The sequence below is a fragment of the Cibotium barometz genome, chromosome 3 (assembly GCF_041138505.1).
Source record: "Cibotium barometz isolate CiBa-2024 chromosome 3, ASM4113850v1, whole genome shotgun sequence".
NCBI classification, from domain to species: domain Eukaryota; kingdom Viridiplantae; phylum Streptophyta; class Polypodiopsida; order Cyatheales; family Cibotiaceae; genus Cibotium; species Cibotium barometz.
In genome coordinates this window covers 7,098,303-7,117,273 of record NC_141048.1, presented here as the reverse complement: position 1 = coordinate 7,117,273, position 18,971 = coordinate 7,098,303, and the positions used below count along the sequence as shown (strand labels likewise).

General features: G+C 46.5%; 1 protein-coding gene across 2 annotated transcripts in view; it reads left to right on the top strand.

The window, feature by feature from the left end:
* LOC147639656 (transducin family protein / WD-40 repeat family protein) overlaps positions 1-18,971 on the top strand; it is a 97,112-nt gene that overhangs the window by 44,840 nt on the left and 33,301 nt on the right. The window contains exons 12-19 of one of the 2 annotated variants that reach the window (XM_086772526.1): positions 60-206; positions 11,689-11,730; positions 11,824-11,885; positions 12,990-13,076; positions 13,198-13,363; positions 13,727-13,804; positions 14,008-14,144; positions 14,992-15,068. In XM_086772526.1, coding sequence (XP_086628652.1) covers positions 60-206; positions 11,689-11,730; positions 11,824-11,885; positions 12,990-13,076; positions 13,198-13,363; positions 13,727-13,804; positions 14,008-14,144; positions 14,992-15,068 — 796 coding nt within the window. The remainder of the gene's footprint in view (positions 1-59; positions 207-11,688; positions 11,731-11,823; positions 11,886-12,989; positions 13,077-13,197; positions 13,364-13,726; positions 13,805-14,007; positions 14,145-14,991; positions 15,069-18,971) is intronic. The other variant, XR_015261775.1, reaches the window with a different exon arrangement.

The window sequence follows — 18,971 nt, the reverse complement described above, 5'->3', positions numbered from 1 at the left end:
TCAGAAGATTCTAGCGAGGGTTTGCTTACATTTGATAATATTATTACTTTCTTTTGCAGATAACCCTTACATAGTGGCCGATCAGTGGCTGTTGCACGAAAATCTTCCATTGACATACCGCCAGCAAATTGTTGAATTCATCTTGCAGAACACAGGACAGAATGCTCCAGTAATTAACACTTCATTTTCGGATCCCTATACAGGGGGTAAGTCTTCAGAGCTGTTAGTTCAATTTACTTTTTAAGCGTTAGATCAGCATGTTAAACCGTGAGTTCTCATGCTAATTTTTGGGAGTTCTGCTACGTGGAAGTCAGGGGAAAGATAGTCATGTAGATATTTAGTGATGCCAGACATGTAGTTTGACTTTTTAGCTATGCTGGAGTTTCCCGTAGCTGCTCTTGAATCCATGTGAGAGTTTTCCTATTGATTGAGAGTTGTTGAAGATCATCACCTCGGTCTTCCCAAGTTTAACTCCGAGGTCCTGCTGCTCACGAAACGTGTATAATGCATCCAACTTTCTCTCGAGTCCCTCAGCAGTCTGAAATGAGCGCTATATCATCTACATATAGAAGGGGGATCAGAGTGCTTGCTATTGGAGAGCTTGTACCATAAAGTCTGTCAATGAAATCGGAGATCTCATCAACATAGAGCTCAAATAGAGTCGGGGAGAGAGGACAGCCCTGTTTCACCCCAATTGCGCTGGAAATCTCCTGTGACATGCCTCCTAGGGCTCTGACCTGGCTAGTAACTGACTCATGAAGTGTTGTAATGCCCCATATCCATGTCTGAGGATACACCTAGGTTCTGCAGGCGTTTGAGGAGGCATGCATGAGGGACTGTGTCAGAATCTTTGCCGAAGTCCACAAAGCAGCATTGAACCTGGCATCTTTGTGACTTGGCCAACTCAGTGTAATAGCCCTTAGTGTGCAGATGTGGTGCAGTGTGGGTAATCCATGATCCTGGATAAGGGTCCAAACCCCTCTTTGAAGAGACAGTGAATCTCCCTCGATTCTCATAATATACGGTGCACTTGGATATGAAGTGCTCCTTTGAATCAACCTCCCTCTGGCATATAGTGCATATCCTCTCCTCAGGCTCTCCTTGTGTCTATCCTTAGGTGGTGCGATGTCACCTGCAAACTGGCCCACTGTAATTCACATGGCATGTATATTTCAAGATATCTGGCCCTCAGTATGAAACCATCCTCTATAAGCCTCATGAAAGTATCCATGTAGTACTGCCGTTTGTGTGTGAGTGGCTGATGTGTTGTGATCCAGGTATCCTGTATGTATAGTGCCAATAAATCTTATCTGATCACCCGGTTTGTGTCATCCTGAGATAGCCTGATGAATGGGGAGTCCGGCTCATACAGGAGTGGTGGGAGACGATCCATCCTAAGTCCCTGCCTCGTGAACTAGGTGCATACTCAGCTATACCATGACTCATGCCCATCCGTTGCTAGTTGTTGCGAGGATTGTAGGGTGACCCTCGGGAGTCTCCCAAGGGCCATGGCATTGATCCTGTGAATGTATGTGACTATTTGGAAAAGGGCCTCTACTACAATGGGTGCTATAACAAACTCTGCTAGGATAATATCATGTGGGACCGATGGTTTGCTACGTATCATGCAGAGAGCATCATGACTTGAGGCCTCTCTGTCGCCATTTGGCCACCCAAGTGGTCTTCTCGTATTTTGTGCTAAGGAATGGGAGGCGAGGGAGCTTTGTGTTGCCCGCACTGAGGCCAAGGCCAGGGCTCGCGTCACCTACAGGGGGCTAGACCTCTTGTCACCCGTAGTGTTGGAACCCACTGTCAGGGATCCCAATTTAGACTTCCCATTGAGCCAGTTCCGTGCTCGGGAAGACTTGCTATTTACGGGTTCCAAGAACGGGAGATATATCCATTGCATAATGCACGTGCATGCATTTCTGTTTGCTTGAGATTGATTTCGTGTGACTGCGTGCTATGATGTGTCTAGTTCACGATCCCTGGACGCCCTCCCGTGAACTGTGCGAATGCCCTATCTTCTGACTGAGTTTGTGGCATGTAACTAGGTGGTAAGTATCATTTCTAACCTTATATTTACAAAGGTTTTATAACCTTGAATACTCACTTTAAATACTAGGCCGTCCCCGCTGGCTAGTGCCAAGGGCCCAGTTCCATAACTATTGTCCCGACACCCTCACCTCCTTTCTCATCCACGTGAGGCCATTTAATGGCTTGGGCAGTGCCCACCCTATACCTAAGGGCAGTTCCACGTGGTAGGAGGGGATTGGACCCCTTCCACCTCCTCTCCACCAACTTTATTTCACAACTCTCTCTCTCTCTCTCTCTCTCTCTCTCTCTCCTCGTGTTGCATTCTACCGATGTTGTTTGCGAGTGTGGTGCTTTGCAAGAGATCAGGGCATGCTATGCTGAGGTTTTTAGAGGGACCACATCACTTAGACAGATCTGGGAGAGATCGGACCAGAGACAGCTAGGCATACTACTACTAGCACTACAGAGACACAGGGAGATCTTACTTTAGACACCCGCACATCATAGCGGAGGAAGACAGTCCCAGTTGACTGACTTCTTCCAGAGATTGGCACCAGTAGCCCAGCCACACACATTGGGATTGACATCTCAGCGTGCGGAGGAGATTCGAGCTAGGCGACGACCCAGACTAGCCGGCTACCAGACACCACGGCTACACCACAGAGAGTTCGCGGCCATCCGGTCTCGACACTAGCAGGAGGTCCAGGAGCAGCTGGCACATTTTCGCTCTGATCCAAGACGCATGTTCCAGACATTTACGGCATCCTCCGATCGGATGTATGACATATTGTACCCAGACTATGGGACTGGATGGAGTTAGGAGTAGATAACATATCATACTTGTATCACCCCTTTAGCATATAGAGATGCATTAGTAGCCCTAGTACTCCATCCACACCCTCTCGTTTGTACACCACTATTGAGTCGCCTATGGTCGTGTTGTCATACTTGTACATTTTATTCTCACTGCACATTTTCCTCTTGATGACTGGAGGAACATCATTGTACTACTTGTTTGTCTCATAGGCCAATTTTGGCCTTTTGCAGACTACAACAGAGGATCAGGACCCATACTAGCACGGCATGGGAGACGTCCAGTCAGAGTACTCACCATGGAGGACATTTAGGATATCTGCCATCGACCGATGAGAGACATCTTTGGATAGTGATGTGTATGATGCTTACCTTTGTTGCTGGAGTTTTCCTCCCAGATGTTATCCATTAGGAGCCCTAGTACCGTACTTTTCCTCATAGTTGTTTCAGTTTCAGTTAGTTGTTTAGTTTTTTTTAGCTTTCCTTACACAGACATTGTATCAGATCCACCAATTGTTGTAACCTTTTTGGTCTCATAGGTCATTTTGGCCTTCTGAAGACGTTAATATATCATTTCATTTATCATTTCTCTCTCTCCCGCTACCTGCCTGCGCCCCCCTTCGCTCTCTCTCCCGCTGCCTGCCCTTCGCTCCCCCCTTCGCTTCCTGTCTACCTGCGCCCCCCCCCCTTGCGCTGCCTGCATGCGTCCCCCTTCGCTCTCTCTCCCGCTGCCTGCCCTTCGCCCCCCCCCCTCCTGCTGCCTGCCTGCGCCCCCCCTCACGTTGCTTGCCCTTCGCTCTCTCTCTGCCCTCCCCCCGTCTGTCTCTCCTGCGTATCTCTCCCTCCCCTCCTCCCCGCCTGTGCACCCTCTTGCCCGCCTGCACCCCGCCCTTTGTCCCCTCCATCTCTCTCTCTCTCTCTCTCTCTCTCTCTCTCTCTCTCTCTCACACACACACACACACACACACACACACACACACCTATTGCCGATCCTCAGACCTGGCAGACATATGCAGAGAGACTTTATGATGTGCTTGCACAGCCCCCTATACCACAGCCCACAGAGCCATGCTCCACAGTCTCCACCTTCTTCACCCCACCTATGGTTAGGAGGGCCATATGCCGACTCCAACATGGACGGGCGATAGATCATACAAGATTACAGGGAGAGCATCTCATCTATGCTATTGATACATTGGCACCATTTCTTGCTCATCTCTTCAACAGAGCTCTGTCAGAGGGGTTTCCGGCTGAGTGGACGATGCACACTATTGTGCCGATCCATAAAGCGGGAGATGTACTAGACCCCGGGAACTACAGGACCATCATGATTGGCCATATATTGGCCAAACTATACGGGGCGGTTTTGGAGGCAGAGCTGAGCACTCATGCAGAGGTTGGGGGATTGAGAGCAGCAGGCCAAGCAGGCTTCCGTCTAGCCTTCTCGACCATCGACCACATTTTTACATTGAGGTGCCTGATTGATCAGGCCAAGGCACGGAGGCAACGGCTCTATTGTTGATTTGTGGATTTTCGCAAGGCATTTGATACTGTGCCCAGAGAGCGCCTCTTTCGGCGACTACAGACACTAGGCATACCTTCAGACATGATGTGGGGCATATACATGCTATATGAGCAGGTCTTTGGGAGAGTCCGATGCCCAGGCTGCTTGTTCGACACAGTTGCTAGCACCATTGGTGTGAAGCAGGGGTGCCCGCTCTCCCCCACGCTCTTTGGGCTCTATATTGATGAGGTGGTCGATTACATCACACAGGGAGGAGGCTCTGGGGTTGAGCTATCAGGTATTACTGTCCATGTTATGCTTTATGCTGATGACATCGTCTTGGTATCCGACACGCAGGTTGGGCTTCAAAGACACCTTGTGGCTCTGGATGACTTCTGTGCACAGCAGGGGCTCACAGTGAACCTTGGGAAAACCAAGGTTATGATCTTCCACACTTCACCCTTAGTCAGGAGCCACACTACTCTCACATTAGCAAGAGGGCGGGTCGAGGTGGTGAGCTCTTATGTTTACCTTGGCATCACATTTACTAGCTCAGCTGGACGCTTCTCCATGGCTCAGGCAGTCCGGGGTATGCAGCTCTTGCTGGCCTTGAGCGTCAGTGTCATCAGGCACATTTTCAGGAACCCTGCACGAAGGGGTGGCTCTTTGATACATTAGTGACACCAACCTTGATGTATGCAGCAGCGGTTTGGGCACCAAGGCTTGCAGCCTCCACATGGGTACAGCTGGAGAGACCACAGATCTTGATGCTCTCGAGGATGATACTCAGCAAACCATCTGTCCCGCACGACATTGTTCGAGCTGAGTTTGCTACACCACCTATGGCAATGGAGGCATTGTTCCAGACGATCTCCTTTATATATAGGATGAGGGAGATGCCCACGGAGAGATTATCCCGCCGAGCTTTTGAGGCATCCAGACAGCTGGCCGAGGCTGGACACACTGGATCTTGGTATGCACAGATGCTACAGTGGTTCTCACATCATGGGATAGACATTGAGCGGTTGCCATCTTTTCAGTATGATCAGTCTGCTCCACGGGGTTACCTCTCTCTCAATGAGAGGAGCAAAGTGATGAGACAGGACATATGGCAGCACTACATAAAGGAGACATGGACAGCACCAAAGAGCCCACTACCACCGAAGATGCTGTATTACAGAGACCACTTTATGAGCATCTCAGGGGATGGGTTTATACATCGACCGCGGTACATGGTTGTATACATGCCACATAGCTCTCGCGTTGCTATTGGACAGCTACGAGTCTCATCACATCAGCTAGAGATAGAGGCTGGGAGAGCGGCACGGGTTCCCAGAGCTGAGCGGATCTGTAGATTGTGCCGCGAGGAGGTGGAGACTTTTGCGCGGGGCAGGGTTTTCCACTCGGGGCCTCGTCTTCGAATGTCTGGACACGAGACTAATTTGGTGGTCATTCCGAAATCACTTTGTATGTAGATGTACAGCCCACCAGGGGGTCAGAGATAGATATGCAGGATTGTTTGAGGAGCACTCTTCACTACATCAGTTGATGGAGGCCTCGGACGAGCGACAGCTTGGCAGACTAGTACTAGATCTTCATAGTTCTCGAGAGAGACTCCTCAAGACACCCGCTCCCACTAGGGGTGGGAGACAGTCCCACCCCTAGTTCTCGAGAGACTCCTCAAGACACCTGCTCCCACTAGGGGTGGGAGACAGTCCCAGCTCACAGATTTCTTCCAGAGAGCTATGCCAGTGCAAGCTGATGTACCACGTGGGGTGACCGCACAGAGAGCAGAGGAATTGAGAGCTAGGAGGAGACCTAGACAGACTGGACATAGAGCACCCCGACTCCGTCACCGAGAGATAGCAGCTATCCGAATGAGACACCAGATGGAGACACAGGAGAGGCTAGCTCGCTTTCATTCAGACTCAGGGTACATGTCCATGCCATTCACAGCCTCAGCATTGGCGATGTATGATATCTTATATCCCTCTTATGGCACTGGATAGAGTTAGACATAGATCTGCATAGCATGCTTGTACTACCCCTTCAGCATATAGAGATGCATCTTGCCTTAGCACTCCATCCACATCCCCACCCCCCTTATATTGTTTGTATATGGGCTCCACCGATCCATGATGATTCACAATTGTATCCAGACACATGCACACTTTTTCGTTTGTTTCTTTTCTTCCGATGATCGGAAGAACACAGTTGTATTATTTTTTGTCTCATAGGCCGACTTTGGCCTCTCGTAGACGTTAATATATCTTTCTTTCTTTCTTTCTTTCTCCCTCTTTCCCTCTCTCCCTTCCTTCATCCTCATTTTTCTGCTCCCCCCTCCCCCCCCTAATTTCATCTCACCATTTCTTCTCTTTCTCTCCCACATATTTACCTGCTCCTTTCAAACATTCTCTCCCTCTACAATGGGAGGGTCTGTAGATGACAAAATCAGCTAGCTTGATCATATCCTTAGGGATCTTATCAAGGACCAGAAGAAGACATTGGACAGCACCATCACCGCCATCAAGAAGGACTTATTGAGGCAATCAAAGAAGAGATCACCAAAACCCTCACCCACACAATCGAGGGGAAAATGGAGGCAGCCCGCGAAGGATGGGTAGAAGTGATGAAGAAGAACATCAAAAAGGAGGTACAAGAAGATGTACACATGATGCAGTCTACTCTTGATGAAGAGAAGATGCGACGGATCCGGCGCCTAAACATCCGAGTCACAGGGATACCAGAGAGCACTGCCTCCACGCCCGAGATTGACGGGGGGAACCTATGTACCAAGCTGGGACTAAAGGAGGATGAGCCGCTCCCATTCACTAGAGTATGGAGGACTCCACCAAAGGCAAGGCCTTAGTGCTACAGTTCCCGGAGGAGGAGAGTAAGATGAGCTTTATGAGAAGACGTGCTATCTTGAGGAGCTTGCCAGGGGACCCCATCTACTTCGTTGTTGACCTCACATGGATGCAGCTCGAGCACAGAAGATTATGCATGCTGAAGACCAAGGCGGCACGCAAAGAAGGGAAGAAGGCACATTATAGGGATAGTCACATCTACATTGATGGGAAGAGGGTCGAATAGCGCCATCTGGCCTATGAGACACGGAGGAAACAACATGAAGACAAAGAGATACACATAGTAGTCTGGAACTGTAATGGAGCCCTATGGACACATCCAGGGAGACTTGAGGAGGTGATGGAGGGCCGGGATATCATCTTGATGACAGAGACACATGAGAGCCCGGAGAGGGGCTTACCACGGGTTGAGGGTTATTAGTGGGAGTCAGCTCACCGACAGGGGATGAGACAGGCCACCTCCCGAGGTTCAGGAGGTATTGCAGTGCTTTTCAGACATGGGTTACATGAGCATGTTCGAGTCGTAGCACGAGACTCGGAGGCGAGATACATGTGGATTAGCTTATGCCTCTCGGAAACCAGATGGATTTATATCGCCCTTTGCTACTTTCCTCCGAAGGGGTCGCGGTTTGCCACCACCGAGGAGCCGGGTGGAGGAGAGGCTAGTGAGTCTCTATACTTTGTCTTATCTGAGGAGATCTTACACTATTCGACACTGGGAGAAGTCTTCTTGATGGGGGACTTCAATGCACGGACTCAGAGCAGACAGTGCGAGATCTATGACTTTGAGGATCCCTTGAGACTAGAGCCGCTACTACAGAGGATACAGGGACCACTCGGATCTCCGTTGACGGAGGAGCTGACAGCACTGGATATGGGCAACATTTGCTGGAGCTTGGGGCGTGACACCATCTCGTTATTTATAACGGGATGACTAAGTGGCTAGATTCAGGTGGGTTGACTTGCTTTCCAGTGGGGGGTGGCTGACAACTCAAGACAAAAGACGAAACTCGGGGGTGTCCCTCCAGAAAGATCTTCCCGCCCTTCACTGGTGTAAACAGCCACGATACTGGTTTTCTGGGTCCATGCACAATGCTGGCGTGCCCGTACTAGCACCTGGACTGGGTACTCTCGGTGGGAGATAACTCGATGAGCAAAATGATGATGTCTGTCTGTCTAATGGTGGAGGCAAATAATAGCCAGCAGCAGCCTGTAAGGATGGCGGCCAGCAACCGCACCTGTATGGGAGGTGTCCAGCACCAGCAGCATTAGTAGGGGAGGTGTCCAGCACCAGCAGCGCATGAAGAGAAGGCAGCCAGCACCAGCAGCGCTTGTAAGGGAAGCATCCATGTCTGAAAAGCACTGCAGATCTTGCAGGAGAGGCGTCCAGCACCAGCAGCACTTCTAGAAGAGGCAGCCAGCACCAGCAGCACATGAAGCAAGGGAGATCAGCAAAAAAAAATGCAGAGCCGGCAGCCCACTCCTTGAAAAAAGAAAAACGATGGTCTTTTGTTTGCGACCCTCCTTCGAATCTCTTTAAATCCCCTTGCATGCGCTTGTTGAGTTTGTCCACCAACCCCAACAATACATGAGGGGTCACCAAGTATGAGTGGGTGGCCCTCTACACAACGTTTGATCGTTTGTGTGCCCACCGGGTTGGGCCCTGTGCACACTCATTAAATGTCCACTCACTTATAACAAGTGTGAACCTGCAAAGGTTATAACTCTATAATAAAGAGATTTTAATAAAAATAAGTTTTTGAGCAATCTTACCATCTGTTCACAGGCTACGAAAAAAGTCAGAAAACACAGCACTCGTACGGTTCACGGGTAGGCGTCACAGGCCTCTGAATTGGACATTCATAGCACGCAAACATACGAATACAGGTCAGGCGAAAACAATGTCAAGCATGTGAACATGTGCATGTGCAGTTGATTTATGGATAAATCTCCCGGTCATGGAACATGTACATCATTGGCATTTCTGGGTGCGAATCTAGCACATCGGAAAGTGTGGAACTAGGACCTAGAACACAAGAATTTCTCATCACTGAAGGCAATGTCAAACTGGGCTATAAAAGCCATTGCCTTGCTTGCATTAGAATCACCATGATATGCCTTAAACTTTACAGCTTTATCACCTGCTTTAAATTCTTTAAGCCTCTTGGCATGGTGAAACACATCTTCCAGCTTTCTCTTCCCCTTATCTGATGGGCAGCAGCAGGTGCATGCATTAGACCCCGACGAGGAACATATGGCATGGAGACATGTGCTATGCAACGGTGACCTGTGCAAAGGCAGCCTCCCAATACTTGCATTCACATAAGAATGGTTTGAATTTTGTGGCTCAAGTCTATGGAGATGATTCTTTGATCATGCCTAAAAATGATCCAAATGATCTCAAGTGCATCATGAAAACTTTGGAATTGTTTAGTAAAGCAGCTGAACTTTATGTCAACTTTTCTAAGTCTACTCTGCTGTTGACTTCTTGTGACTGGCATGCACTGTTATGGTCAGGGCAAATTATTCCAATAGACCACCTGGTTAGATATTTGGGATATCCACTGGCATGGCATATGTCTACGCAGGATGCTATTCTTTGGGTATTGAACAAATTGAAGGCCAAGCTAGCATATTGAAAGCTTTCTACATGGCCTTTACATGTGCGTCTCAGAATTGTTCAATCAATCATTATGGCCTACGTGCAATTTTAATTGCCGTTGTTGATTTGGTGTAAAATCGGTATTGATTCTTTTATGTCTAATGTATTGGAATTGCTATGGAAAACCAAGCATCATATGAGAGCTCTATGCCTTTCTTGATGATCTTTGGTCTGCACTCCTAAAATGCACAGTGGATTAAATATACTTGATTTACATTATCATCTCTTGGCAAGAAAAGCCACCTTGATTCTCACTTTCTTTCAACTTGGTAGCCATGGGCCATAATGCTTGCAGGTATGTGTGCTTCTATCAAAACTAGAACTTATGGCAATTGGCACATTTCTCACTGGGAAGCAGTGCTTAGTATATTTGAAGGAAAAATTCCAGGATGGCCTTTTGCATCTTCTCTTCTTTGTGATTGCAAATTAGCTCTGTCTTCTGTTCACTGGCATGGAAGAGATGTGCTGACTGGGAATTCTTTTCGATTGGAAAGCATCCATTGATCTTTGGTGTTTCTTTGACCACTTGTAGTACAAGAACCATGAAAGGCATGCTTTTTGGCCTCTATTAGAGTTACCGTTATGGTGGATGCTGTCATAGATAATGGATTTGTGATGACTTTCCCAGAAGCCTATTTGAAAGACAACTTGGGTTTGCATCATAGGCGAGCGTGGAAAACTATTACTATGTTGTTGCGGCCTTTTGAACCCATCCCATCCTTGGATGATCAGGATAGATTTCATGATTGGCAACTTGTTGGTCATACCAGTTCTCTTCGATTGAATGCGCTTTCAACAAGTAATGTGTCAAAGTGTTACTTCCTTCACCATGGATTCAACCTCATGCTGATGCTTTATGGGGCTTGCATAAGACTACTATAAATGGTGGAAACAAAGACTTCGAATAATTTGGGGCCTCTCAAACAACGTCTATTCTTATGGAGATGCCTTGTGGGAATACTTCCAGTTTCTCCTTTTTTGGCAAAACAACATATCTCTAGTGATAGATGTTGTAGATGTGGACGACATGTAGAGTCTATTCCTCATCTTCTTTGGCATTGCACGGAGTCCAAAAATTTCTTGCAAGCACTAACTCACAACCTCTGAGGATGTTTTCCATCCTTCAAAGGAGGAAAACCCTTCTGGATTTTTGGTGTTCTGCCATCTTGCATGGCTGGATTTGACACTTCTCATCGTTTGGATGATATATTGGGCACTCTGGACTATTTGGAAGGCTAAGAACCATACTATGTTTCGACAGCCTCCTTTGGATGCTTATGCTTTCTTTCGTGCTAATCTTTGCCAATCCCTACATGAGTGTCAACGACAGCTAGAGGCTATTGACATCCCATAGTTTGAAGTCTTTTTCTATTGTTTTTAGCTTTCTTCCTTTGATGACTTCTCTTTGACGTACATCCTCCCCATGTATATTGTTTTTTGGTAATAGAGGACTGGTTTTTACCACAGTGCCCCCCCCCCCCCCCCCCCCCCCCCCCCCCCCCCCCTGGCGGTAAAAATAAAAAAATAAAAAAATAAAAAAAGTGTGTGTTGCAACATTCTGTGCAAATATTGTAGATACCGAACTTAGCATGGTCATAAAGTTATGCATGAGAAAGATTTATGCTTGTGCTTGTTGCGTGTGCAACCTTTGTACTTTGTGCATCAATAGTATTTGTATTGCTGCATGCTCATATATTTTCCAGTTAAGTCATTTTTTGAGCTAGGCACAAAAAGATTCCTCAGTTTTGAACTAGGACGAGAAATTTTCAGGCTTTCATAAGCATAAGATTCTTTTCTCCTTGCAGGAAATGCATATGTCCCCCAACAGCAACCTTCTTGGATGAACGGTATGAAATATAGTCTTTTAAGTTTTCTTTTTCACCCAAAAGTTGCTATTGAAACTTGAACATCAGTGATTCTTGCTTATTTCTATTGTGCAGGTTTATCAGCATCTAGTGGTTCTAGTTCAACTCAATCTCACGTATTAAAGCACATCCCAAAGGTTGCTTCAAAAAACACCTTGGGAAATCTACATGCTTGCTGTGCTAGTGATGCAATTTATGCTTTAGAACTGGTTATCCACTGAATTCAGACATGTTGTGGACATGTTTAGTAAAACCTGGCCTGCCTCTAGACGTGCAGCAACAATCACTGGCCTCTATGGAGCTATACTGTCAGGTCATGATGGTCCAGTCCAGGGGATGGGATTCCTGCCCCACGAGGCACTGTCCCAAGTGACAATTAGTAGTCTGGAGAAGCTTGTGGTACTCCTCAGGCAGGCCCAAGAAATAAAACACCATCGGAAATTCAACTTGGGGAGATTAGGGCCGCTTTAAGCCACAGAGCCATCTAGCAAAGCAAACTGTAGAGCTGTGCGTGGTGATGGGGCTTGTGTGGAGGACACTGTTTGCCCTTCTTTCTGAGAATTCAACCCTGAGATAGACTTGGCTAAGGAGCTGAATATCCCTCACGCACCTCCACACTGCTTGCAGGTTATATCTGAGGTGGCCACTGGTCGGTCTGCCTGTGGCAATCCTGGACACTATAGTGTTTGAAGCAGTTGAGATAGAAAGAAGCCAAGGGTCCATTTCCGAAAGATTGCATTTTAGGGTATGATCGGTTGAGGGTGTTGGAGAGGCCACAACGGAGTCCTCTCAGGGCAGGGGGAACTGAGGCAATCAAATGCTGATAAAAGTGGGGATGAAGAGCTTAGGGAGGAAGGAAAGGTGGGAACAGAAAAAGGCAGGTGACAAGGAAGATGAAGGGGGAAGGGCTAATGCACTCTGAGTAGGGGCTGAAGAGAGCTGGGGCTGCAGGATTATGAACAAGAAGAAAAAGGGGGGGGGTCTGACTAGAGGAAAGTGGAAAAAAGGGGTGCAGGCAAGTCAGGAGGGAGCACATGGCAGGTGCGCGAGAGTGTGCAAGCTGATGTGTATACACCATATATTTATTATTATACAACAAGGCAACATACATAATGTAACTGATCAATACTCTGTATGCACACAATGCATGTATGGTACAATGTATCTAGTCTCTATGCTTGGTATCTTTTACATACTTTACTATGATTGGTATGTGTTGAATTTATCTTCCTTTATTGCAGAAAGGTATGCTGTTATTTGATGCAGCCCAATATGATGGGATCACGAGGAAGTTGGAGTTGTTTAATTCATCTTTAGCAGCTGAGGAGGTAATACTCTAGGCAGGAATGTTCTGTGCAGCATCACCTCATACACTTTTCTGACAAAAATGCAATATTAGAAACATAAGGGTTTACACAATTTGCTGACTTTCTAGTGTCATTTCTGCAGGGAAAGAGAGATCTTGCCCTTAACGAAGTAGAGCTTTCAAAACTACATGTAACTATGTCAATCTTAAAGGACCAGTCACACTACCATACGAGCACTTTATCAGATGAGAATATTATGCCTCTGAGAAAGCTGCTTGTATCATGGCCAGCATCTATGCTGTTTCCAGGTTCAGCTCTTTCCATGTGCCCATTGTTGTGCTGTTGAGAACACTGGCTGCTTGCCTTGGCCAGTATGTGTATAGTTATTGCTTGTTCAAGTCCCAACATCAAGTTGATCCCACTATAATGAGTGGAACCTGGGACTTTGTGCTTTAATATTGCAGCATATCATATTGAAGGCATGGTGAAATTGTGGAATTTTGATCTCCAGGGTTGCCTTGAAGCTCAAATAAAAAATATTTTCATCAAATTTTCTTACTCATGCGCTAGATTTATTATATTTCACATAACGGCGATCGATTCTAGCTGGGCTTTGCAAAATGATTACTAGATAAGCTCATCATTGGTTTTGCTTGGGACTTTGTGAACAGCTCTTGATATCTTAAGAATTGTTCTTCTTCATCCCAAAGGAGCAACCTTATTTGCGCATTATGCAGAGGATGGAAAAGGTGAGCCAAGCACTTGTATGAGCTGTCCTGGGCCTTTTCTGTATTTTACATTGTCCTGATGCAAAGTTTTATTTTAGGAAACCAATAAAGCTTGGAATATCCAAGCGTTTGTTTGCTTTTCTTTTTCGCAGTTGAAAAAATAGTGTGCTTTGCAGTGATGAGTTCTCTACTGAAGTGCACTTCCGGAATTGTTTCAATTGCAGACATCCTCATAGAATCTCTACAAAGAGCAGCTGAGTCACCAGCAATTGATGCAAACCAACTAATGGGCATACGCCTTGCAGTAAACTGCTTCAGGCATTCGGTCCTTAGAAAATGGATTTCATCAAACCGCAGTGAGGTAGGTTGTTTCAAGTACTGGATTATTTTTATGTGAGTCCTAGAAGGTTGAATTATTTACACGCTATTCAATTTAAGGCTTCTGCCTCTCTCATAGATCTGAATCATCTCATTTTATATTGAGAGAATTAAATACACTATGCAAGATGGTGGTACTGCTGCAGAGCAAACCATTTTGAGAGCCCAGTGTCATGAAGAATGGCTTTGGCTAGTCAGCCTTAACAGGAAAGCCTAGTTTCATGAAGAATGTCTTTGGCTAGACAGCCTTAACCCACAATTAATGAAAACATAGGTTTAAAAAATGATTATTCAGCTATGAAAGGCCAGTGTCATGAAGAATGGCTTTGGCTAGACAGCCTTAACGCATAATTAATGAAAACATAGGTTTTTCTAAAAATGATTATTCAGCTATGATATGCTTTCTACCCGCTTTACCCACTGTTTCCTGTGTAGATACAGCTAGAAGCTTATAAGGTGGTCAAGCAAGCAGTTTGTTAATTGGATACCTTCTCATATAGCTTGGCTACAAGCACTGTAACATGGAAACGTTTTAGTTTTGGGTATGTGGTGTAAAAGAGGACAGTGGCAAATACCTGGTAGAGGTGGGCTATGCCTGACGAATGCAGTGATGTGGAGTTAAAAAATGTAGGTTAGTCCATAAGGTTAAGGATGTGCAAGACTAGTGTTGGTAAGGTTAATGAAATGATTTTTCCCATGTCGAAGGATAGGTGTCTCTAGTCTAGAGTTAAGAGATTTAGACATTTAACTGTTAGTTGACGGAAGAGAGACTCTCTTTGTGTTTAGCTGACATGCAACTTGCTCAATGTATTCAATGAATGTGCATGCAGATTCTGGACATCTTCTCAGAATGCCATTTGTCTGCCAACAAAAATGTCCGGATTGCGTATTCCACTTTATTATTGAAGTAAGTATACCAGGTATATGTGTGTGGCATGCATGCTTGTTTGACCATTTCTCTAGGTACTCTTATACTACAAGCATCTTCTGAAGTTAGAATATATTTTTCTTTCTTTCTTTCTCTGCTGGTGGAACCATTTGGCATTATCACATTCCTGATTGGCTCTGCCAGCTGGTTTGTATCTTTAGGACACTTCCATATGATTTCCCCTTTGAATACCATCATATTTACAAAATGCATATAGTCTTCCAGCACTTTCTCGCAAAGTTATGAGAACATCAATAGATTTAAGGGCTGGGCAAGGGAATATCCTTGATAAATAAACATTATTCTATCTTTAGCGGTGCATTTGCCCTATCAACTACTTATTTGTTGTACTAATTCTTCTATTTGCTACTTCCCTTAGTGCTAGGCTTCATTATGGTTGAGTCTGCCCTGCATCTCTGGAGGTTTCACAGAAACTCAGTACGAATGGCTTCGTGTGAATATATGCTCTTATGTGTGTGTGTGGAGTGCGTGTGTGAGAGCATATCTTGATACAGTGTTCTACACCTACTATTGGGCACTGATGATGTTAGTGGGGGGGGGGGGGGGATGTTGTAGTATCTAGTCCATACTATGCATAATGGAGTTGATAGTTATATAGTCTTGTGGGTTGACTACCATGAGAAAATAACATGCACGTTTCTAAAAGGTGAACTTGGGCATGTTCCTGGATTCATCTAGGTATATAAACATTAGGGACAGCCTATGAAGTGAAGTGGAGGTATTGGGCTGTGGTGCTGCAGCACCAAATTTGGCAAATGAACAGCCACCTCCTGGATCAGGTGATCCTTCTCGTCCTCCGCCCCTGCTGAAAGGAAAGGGCTGTTACTCCACATATTCATAAAAGTGGTATGAATGACCTCTCTTGGACTTGCCATGGACCCTCAAATGAGATGGAGTATGCACATGATATGGTCTGAATGACCTGAGGAATCATTCACCTATTAACATCTCTTTGGCGAGTCTATCCTTGAGTGATGTGCTCTAAAGGGAGAGTTAGTGTAAGATCCCTCCCTAATATTGCCTTTTTTTCTAGACGTTTGAGTATTTTTATGTCCTTAAATTTTAGAGAGAGAGAATAAGTCTAGAAATGAAATGATATATTAACGTCTTCAAAAGGCCAAAATGACCTATGAGACCAAAAAGGTTACAACAATTGGTGGATCTGATACAATGTCTGTGTAAGAAAAGCTAAAACAACTAAACAACTAACTGAAACTGAAACAACAACTATGGAGAAAAGTAAGGTACTAGGAGCTCCTAATGGATAACATCTAGGAAGGAAAACTCTAGCAACAAAGGTAAGCATCATATACATCACTATCTCTCACCGGTCGATGGCGGATATCCTCAATGTCCTCCATGGTGAGTACTCTGACTAGAGAGAGAGTTCGGTTCTCCAAAATGTTTATTTGGAAAATATCTATTAACTCTAACAAACACGTGGATATGCTCAGAATTTAAATGAGACTTTGTTTGGGTCAAAATTTTAATCATAGCGTCAAAAGTGGTTTACTTGGTTTGGTCGAAAAGTCAAAACGGCTGTTCGGGATGGGAATGAGGTCATGACCACTCAAAATTTCTTGTCCAAGCCTTTCGAGAATGATGGAGAAAACGGAATCACAAAATCCGACCCTTGAGCTAGGGGCTGTAAGAGGCGGCGCAAACACGCCTCCCCCTTGACACAACCTATGGCCCCAGCCTGTCCAGTGGTCCGTTAGGTGTGGCGGGTCGTGTCACATGCCCATCCTCCGCGTGGGGACGCTGGGACCCTTCCCTCGGGTCATGCACAACAGGATGGTGATGCTTTGGATCATGGTGGTGATACCCCCTCCTTCAGCATTATGAGAGGAGGGCTCCGACCCTGGCCCAGCGTTTGCTTCGGTCACAGGTCTGAACTCCACCTTGTCCATGAGGATTGTCTCATGGAATGTTCAAGGCCTAGGGGGGTTTCCCACCTGTAGTAGGAAGCGCTTTGTGAAGGACCAGCTCCATGAAGCAGTCAACAGGTAGAAATATGGATGTACTTTTGATGTAGAAGTACAAATTGGATAGGCTCGATTTGTTACGACCCTGTGTTTTTCTCAGGACAGTATGCAGGTGTGCAGGAGGACATGGTGGACAGTGTGAATGGCACCAGTTTAGGGCCAAGTGATTAAAGTCCCTTCACATAACCCAAGGGGACAAAGGTTTAAATGCCTTAAAAATAATAGAACACCCTTTTTTTAAAGGGATCATGGCCCATAAGTTATGATTGGGGGCCTACGCTTCTTTTGGGGAGAGGGGCTGGTGGGCTGCAGCAAGGCGCTTCTCTATTGGTGAAAAAGCGGAGGGCTGAACAGCAGGAGATAGTCTGAAGCAGTGGCACATGCTCTCTCTCTCTCTCTCTCTCTCTCTCTCTCACCGAGCCTCTGCACTCCAGCGTGCCCCCCCCCCCCCCCCTCCCTCCCTCCCTCCCTCCCCCCCCTCCCCTTGCCCCCCCGTCGGCCACGATCACCTCATCAGCTCCAGATCCAGGACATGCTCCACCGCCATCGAGCTACCTTTCCACGTGACATAGCTGAAGGAGACCTCTCGGCCATACTCGTCAGCCATAGTCACAAGGGACGGGGACGGCCAGAAGTAGGGAAACGGGGACGGGGGAGGGAACGGCACTTAAAAAATACTTTTTTTTAAAAATTTTCTACTCTACACTTATTCTACTTTGGAAGTACATCAAAATGAGCACAAAGTTACACTAAAATGGTAAGCTTTTGAGTCATATTAATAATTAAGTAGATACAAAATGAGTCATGACTTGAGAGTCAGGACTAAGCCTTAAGGAGGCAGAATACATGGACCGACTCAAATGAGTCAATGACAAAAAAGTGCTGAAGACTAGAGGCTGGAGGCTAGAGCTAAGTAGTAAGGCCCATGAATCATGATCCATGAATGATCATCCACGTGAAGTGCTCGCCTCATGGTCATGGGTAGCTTGTGCCAAAGAAGCATCAAGCTCATCCTCAGTCTCATCCTCACTGGCATGCTGCTCCTGCACCTCATCCTCTTGTTGCTCTTCTTGTTGACTCATCTCCCACTCGGTGAAGGAATCTGCCTTCTTGGTCACGCTCTTGCAAAGCATTCGCAAGTTCGCGCTGACGAAGACAAGGTCATTGGCACGCTCTACCCCGAGTCGGTTCCTCTTCCTAGAGGCAATGTGGCTGTAGGTACTCCAAAGTTGCTCCAAGCAAGAGGAGCTGACGGCTTGGCTAAGTATGCGGATGGCAAGCTGCTGCAGCTCCGGTCCATCCGAACCAAAGTCCTCCCACCATAGAGCAGCACCAACTTTGGAGCGGTCAACCTGCGCATCATGACAGCCATAGGAGCCATGAAAAGACCTGTACATCGAAAGCTGGTCCTTGATCTTGCGCCTAACCGATGCACCAGGCACAAGACGATCCAAGATGATCCTCCATCTAGTGCTCACCTCTCGGTCGCTCTCCTACTTGTTGCCTTGGAATTCTGGGTCCACCACATAAGCTACTGCATGCAATGGAGAGTAGTAGGAATTCCACCTTCCTAGACACAAGGCATGGATCTCCTCGTATCTGTCTCCGTCAGGCATCACGAAGTCTTTCAACTTCTCTATCATGCGATCCATGGCCTTGTAGACCTTGTCTATGCATGGTTGCATATTGTCTACAATCCTCAATAGGTGGACTATGGGCTCACCATAGCATCTGTGGTCTTCACACGCTCCCACCAAGAGGCGTCATCCGCCCGTAGCCTACACTCTTGGCTAGTGTTTGTATGGGACTCTTGCATGGCGACAAACTCGTCGCTAAGGAAAAGCCCCCTCAAAGCACCGCTACAATCCTTCAACCG